Genomic DNA, 6,970 nt, shown 5'->3' on the forward strand with positions numbered 1-6,970 from the left:
GTTACGCTTCTAGGACAGACGACAGAATCTCAAGCTAAGAACCAAAGCCTTAAATGCAGTTGTTATAAGCGCTATTTTGCGACAAACATGTACTCCAAAGAGGTCATAACTATTAGGGTCACTGTCGTAACCTTCACCTTAGTAAATGCCTCATAGCTTATATCACAAATACACAATTTATATAAAAACCTAGACCTATTAACAAGTTTTCTTAGTCATTACGTCACCTTAGTTTTGAATCATGGGCGTTTCGTTTAATGATTTAATATTAATACATGTTCTGGGTGTAGCAGTGAGCTCTACTGTTTAATTTTAGATACGAGCGCGTAGCCGTCGAGAATGGTCGCACTGTGCGTTGCTGATAAGGAATAAACAAAATGTTTGTGTTAGTCACATTCGTGTGTTTACTTGTTTCGTTGACAGTGGACAGTGCGTCGAATTCCCGTTCGGGGCACAATTCCTGTGACATCGGAGGACTGGCCGCCGAAATCGCCTCGTACGAACCCGTCGTCAAACGTATAATAGAGTATGTAGTTTCTGGGCCATACAAAGGGAAAACCTACCAAGAGTAAGTATTGTTCGCATTAACAAAATCCCCTTCGCAGAACATATTTCACGATAAGGTTTCGTTTTTCGATAGCAAATATGTCGACTTTGATTTATAAGACGGTTCATTGTGGGACAAGTAAAGGATTTTTTTGTGGTTGTATGAGCATTTATTACAAGTTTATGTATGTTTAAGTAGTAAATACACAATGTTTATTAAATAATCAAAAGGTACTTAACCTCAAGCTTTACTTTAAACTTTAACATGCGAGTTGAGCAAAAAGTCTAAGTTTCGTCTTTGGCATAGTATTTAGTTGAAAATATTTATTGGCGAATCTAAACATAATTAATAGTATCAGGCGTTACTTTGCTTAAATCCAAAATTAGATATTAAAAAGAAAGAAATAAAAATAAATTATTGGTTTTAATAATAAAAACATGCTCCATCTTAGAATCCATCACTTACCTTCATGTGGAATTGAGGTTAAACAAAACAAGAGAGATCCAATAATAGTATGACTTTACGTTAACAATGACCTAAGCTCTATATTAAAGAAGCGTAAGTCACTCAATCACTCACTGACTAAACTCGGAGTTTCGACCTAGTTGACCTACTAAGCTAAAATTTGTCTGATAGGTACGTAATTTATAGCTAGGAGACGTCAGCTAACAACGGATTTTGAGGCAAGCCGAATTAAGGGACTCCAAAGAAAATTGTAAAGTACCTATGTAATCTCACACTTTTGCTTAAAGATAAAGATAAATACGACTTTTATTACATTACCTACCGAATACCTACGTACTCACAAGTGTTGCCTATAGTAACAGCTTAATATTATGTTCTAATTAACGTTTTTTTAATTAACGCGAACGAAATCTCAAGAGTTAATTAAATGAAACACTTAAAGCATAGAAAAACAATTTCATGATATGGATTATAGTTAAAAGAAAAACAAATTTTTGCACGGAAAAGTACTACGTCTGAAGAATAATGTTCCTTCCTCATTCAAACAATTTACCTAAAATAACAATGGTCCCCCAACAGACAGTGCCAATCACAATTCATTCATATTCAGATGAGAATATTTTTACAAGTAAACTAGGCACAAAGGAAACTGAAACATCTTTTTGGTGATTCAAATCTACAGTTCCGTCAGTAGACGGAAAACGAGACAAAATTAATACATTATTCAAGCGGAACGACAATCTTTTTAGATAAATCGACGAGATACGCACAAAAAGTTTACGAAAGATGTTATAGCCACAGCAAAAAAAGGATCAGTGAGTTAACACTGAGTGGAAAAAGCGACCATACCAATCGCGTCAAATATTTATCTATTTTGCATATTGAAATATTGTTAGGAGAAAAACTAAGTTGATTTACAGTTCATTGTCTTATTACTTTAAATTTATAGTCATCGCTCATAGAGCAATAAGGTTGACATTTTTATAACTCCTACTATAATATTCAACTGAAAAATGTATCTTTGTCATTTTAACAATTTACAGTAAATATTTTTATTACTTACAGGGACACCAATGTCAACTTTCAATAATTTACTCGTATTTGTGTTTGTTACAGATTAGCGAAGTTCGTCGATAAATTTGGAGCTCGACCATCAGGCACGGAGGTGTTGGAGCATGCAATCGACTATATGATTCAATTGACCCGTGATGAAAATATTGATGATATTACAACAGAAGAATTAACGGTAACCTACATCACTTATAATAATTTCTTGCCGCAGTAAATCTTCATAGTTTGACATCAATTATGCTTACTCGTAAAATGACACAACATTACACTAAACTAATACGGTGTTCATTAACAGGTTCCTCGTTGGGCTAGAGGCGAAGAAGAATTGACTATGCTCGAGCCGAGAGTCAAGAATATGGCCCTGTTGGGATTAGGCCCGAGTGTTTCTACCCCCCCTGAAGGAATCACCGCAGAAGTTGTCATCGTCAAGAGTTTTGCTGACTTAGATAAACATCCTGACAGTGACATAGAAGGCAAAATAGTTCTATATGATGCTCTCTATACAAATTACGGTGAGACTGTACAATACCGATCCCGAGGGGCAGTGAAAGCAGCGGCAAAAGGTGCCGTAGCATCGTTACTGAGATCGGTCACGCCATTCTCAATCAATTCACCACATGCCGGGATGCAAGCTTATGACGACAATGTACCAAAGATACCAGCAGCAGCTATCACTTTAGAAGATGCTGATTTACTTAAGAGGATATATTCACGCGGCGAAAAAATTGTTTTGAATCTCAAAATGTTTTCAACATCCGAAACCAAAATTTCAAGAAACACCTTAGTTGATTATAAAGGCACTGAAAAACCAGAAAAACTAGTTATAGTATCAGGGCATATAGACAGCTGGGACGTCGGCCAGGGCGCTATGGATGATGGAGGTGGCTTATTTGTCAGTTGGGCGGTCCCTGTTATCCTTAATCGTTTGAATCTAAAACCAAGGAGAACAATCCGTTCAATATTTTGGACTGCAGAAGAATTAGGCCTTATAGGGGCTAAAGCTTACGAAGAAAAACATAGGCATGAAGCTGATAATATAAACCTCATAATGGAATCAGATGAAGGCACATTTGCTCCCCTTGGCTTAAGAGTCGCTGGCAACGCAGAGGCTCGTTGTATCATAAAAGAAGTCTTAAAATTATTTAAATCCATAAATGCCACGACTTTGATAGAAGATGATAGCCCTGGTTCTGATATTACTGTCATCGTAGAAACTGGTGTACCTGGTGCCAGTCTTCATAATGATAACAGCATGTACTTTTGGTTCCATCACACAGAGGGAGATACAATGAACGTAGAAGATGAGCACGAACTCGATCTAGGAGCAGCTTTTTGGACTGCTGCTGCTTACGTCATCGCTGACATTTCCAAGGACATTCCACGATAAAGTTATTCTAACACATTACAGCGATTAAATCACCATAATAAAATGCAAATTGTTTCATTATTTTATTCAAATAAACCTATTTTACGATAGGTAATTTTGCACAATTTTTAGTACATTTCCTAAAAATAAAAACTATAAAATTTTATAGATAGTGTAGGTATTTCAGTTAAGTTTCAGTGATTTAAGTTTTCAAAATTGTTCATAGTACATACTGCACTTTGTGTAATAGGTATTAGAAAGAAATTGCTGCTTAATTTCTAAAGAATCATATCGACGACTCAAACCTTCTAACGCCCGTATTCACAAACATTACTATGACGTCTCACAGTGCGCGTGGACACACAGAGTGACACACGAACCAATCACAGAGCTCTATTCAACGCTGTGCGTTCGATTTCCTGCTTCACTTAAGTGAATGTATAAGCAAGCATCGTTTGTGAATACGGGCATAAGACTTTTGACAACATGTCAAAAGTCGTCGATTCATGTCGATGCTTTGGCGGTGAGAGGAGGCATTTCTGTGAGCCTACTATAATAAGTTTTTATTGTGCCATAGCGGCAGGAGCCTCACCTGTCAGTCGGACATCGCTTGAGTAAATGAAAATAGACGTTTAGACAGCTGAAGATATTTTCTCTACTTATCGATAAGATAGGATTGATGTTACATAAATAGGCTAACTCGAAGCGAAATTCTGCCATATTCAGTTGCAAGATGAAGGTGGTAGTGCTTCTGTTTGCAGTTCTAAGTTTGATAAGTGCCAAAGTCGTATATAAAGATGATGTGTGCAATGAGCTATTAGGTGATGACTTGATAGCAGAGATCGCGTCATACGAAAATGTAGTCAATGAAATCCTAAATTATGTGATCGAAGGCGAGTATAAGGGCCAAACTTATAACGAGTAAGTCGATTGAATTTTTAATATTAGCTTATTTTATCTTTAATCTTACCTGATAATAAGTAAATGGAAAATCTAGGTCAAAACTTTTTTTATATAGATACTCAGTAAATCCATTAAATCCTTTTACGAGTACCTACATAATTTATTTCATGTGACTTTTTCCTTCGTGTTTGATTAATCAAAACCTTGTTTAAAACAATTTAAGCACTTATAGAAATATCTAGTTTACTTACTATTTTATTCGAAAAGGATTAATTTATTAAAACTAGATTTCATGGTGTATAAACATTATGACCTTTTCTAAATGCACGTGAAACCCACTTTCATGTGACGTGTCTCTACTTTTAGTAATATTTGTGTTTGTTACAGATTAGCGAAGTTCGTCGATAAATTTGGAGCCCGACCATCAGGCACGGAGGTGTTGGAACAATCAATCGATTATATGATTCAATTGACGCGTGATGAGAATATTAATGACATTACAACAGAAGAATTAACGGTAACGCCACGTCTTATAAAATCAATTGATCGGTATCAAACAAAATCGAAATCATAACTGCCATAATAATAAAAGTTACACGCATGTTAAACAAAGGCTTAAAATCTAATTTCTATACTATACACCTACTTTTGTTAGTACGATATAGTTTGCTCTTTTATTGAATATTGATAAAACAATGTCAGATTTAGGTACAGTAACAATGTAACAAACTAAACATTCAAAAAAATCATTATTCTAATATTAGTACATCTTTACTAACAGGTTCCTCATTGGACTAGAGGCGAGGAAACTCTGACCATGCTCGAGCCAAGAGTCAAGAATATGGCTCTATTGGGACTAGGCCGGAGCGTTACTACCCCCCCTGAAGGAGTCACTGCTGAAATTGTCGTCGTCAACAGTTTTGCAGAACTAGATAAATATTCTAATAGTGATATAGAAGGCAAAATAGTTCTATATGACCCCATTTTCACAACTTACGGTGAGACTGTACAATACAGATCCCAAGGGGCAGCGAAAGCTGCCGCAAAAGGTGCCGTAGCATCGTTACTGAGATCAATTACGCCATTCTCAATCAATTCACCACACGCTGGCAGTCAAAACTATGATGAAAATGTTCCAAAGATACCAGCAGCAGCTATCACTTTGGAAGATGCTGATTTACTCAGAAGAATATATTCACGCGGAGAAAAAATTGTATTGAACCTCAAAATGTTTTCAACAGACGACACCAAAATTTCAAGAAACACCTTAGTTGATTATAAAGGCACTGAAAAACCAGAAAAACTGGTTATAGTATCAGGGCATATAGACAGCTGGGACGTCGGCCAGGGCGCTATGGATGATGGCGGTGGCTTATTTGTGAGTTGGGCGGTGCCTGTAATCCTTAAGCGTTTGAATCTAAAACCAAGGAGAACAATCCGTTCAATATTTTGGACTGCAGAAGAATTAGGCCTTATAGGGGCTAAAGCTTACGAAGAAAAACATAGGAGTGAAGCTGATAATATTAACTTCATTATGGAATCCGATGAAGGCACATTTGCTCCTCTTGGCTTAGCAGTCGCTGGCAACGCAGAAACTCGTTGTATCATAAAAGAAATCTTGAAGTTGTTTAAATCCATAAACGCTACGACCTTAGTAGAAGATAATAGCCCTGGATCTGATATTGCTGTTATTATACAAACTGGTGTACCTGGTGCCAGTCTTCATAATGATAACAGCATGTACTTTTGGTTCCATCACACAGAGGGAGATACAATGAACGTAGAAGATGAGCAAGAACTCGATCTAGGAGCAGCTTTTTGGACTGCTGCTGCTTACGTCATCGCTGACATTTCCAAGGACATTCCACGATAATATTATTCTTATGCATTACAACGATTAAATAACCGTAACAAAATGCAAATGTTTCATTGTTTTATTCAAACAAAAGTACCTTGTTCATGGTGTGTTATAATTATACACCAATTTTTATTCTTTTAAAAATAATACTGAATCCAAAATTGACTTTATATTATTTCACTTTATTAAATGATTACAAGCAGAAATACAACATTTTACAGTTTCCAGAGGAAAATGTAATTGTAGTCCTTTAACAATTTTCGCGGTAGGCATTACAATTTAGGCGTTCATTCAGTTCAAATGGAGAGGTATTTCACAGCGCAGAATGTTTATTGGCCCGGTTTTCTGCCCCATAACTTGTGAAGTTTATCTAAAGGAATGTTGAGATATTCCTCGTTTGTCCCTTGGGGCTTGGGAAGCTTGTTAGATATTTTGTTGATAAAGATTGAAGATTTTGATGTTGCTGCTGCTCATGAATCGCTGGAGACTACAGTCTATTACACTATTCGTCAACTTAAAAGAAATTATTCCCGTTTTCACCATCAATCCCTATTTTTTGAGTGACCCCTATGAAAACAAAATTCCTGTCATTCGTTACCAAAGGGGTCACTTAAAAATTAGGGATTGATGGTGAAAACAGGCACAATAGTCTCCAGATTTTAAGAGACAAAACTTTGCCTTACTTCAGACCTTTAATGTGAATTTTTTCATTGTTTTTGAATTTTAACTTAAAACATCAAAGTTCAAAATAATGTGATTA

General features: G+C 36.1%; 2 protein-coding genes across 2 annotated transcripts; both read left to right on the top strand.

Moving 5' to 3' along the window:
* Positions 1-299: 299 nt before the first annotated feature.
* On the top strand, positions 300-3,513 carry LOC135073360 (carboxypeptidase Q-like). The gene is made up of 3 exons (XM_063967511.1): positions 300-568; positions 2,129-2,258; positions 2,379-3,513. Exons 1-3 carry the CDS (start codon positions 378-380, stop codon positions 3,468-3,470), a joined length of 1,413 nt encoding a protein of 470 aa, XP_063823581.1. The 5' UTR covers positions 300-377; the 3' UTR covers positions 3,471-3,513.
* Positions 3,514-4,161: 648 nt separating this feature from the next.
* LOC135073361 (carboxypeptidase Q-like) lies at positions 4,162-6,274 on the top strand. The gene is made up of 3 exons (XM_063967513.1): positions 4,162-4,370; positions 4,740-4,869; positions 5,134-6,274. Exons 1-3 carry the CDS (start codon positions 4,183-4,185, stop codon positions 6,223-6,225), a joined length of 1,410 nt encoding a protein of 469 aa, XP_063823583.1. The 5' UTR covers positions 4,162-4,182; the 3' UTR covers positions 6,226-6,274.
* The last annotated feature ends 696 nt before the right edge of the window (positions 6,275-6,970 follow it).

The sequence above is a fragment of the Ostrinia nubilalis genome, chromosome 7 (genome assembly GCF_963855985.1).
Source record: "Ostrinia nubilalis chromosome 7, ilOstNubi1.1, whole genome shotgun sequence".
In the NCBI taxonomy this organism is placed as follows: Eukaryota; Metazoa; Arthropoda; class Insecta; order Lepidoptera; family Crambidae; genus Ostrinia; species Ostrinia nubilalis.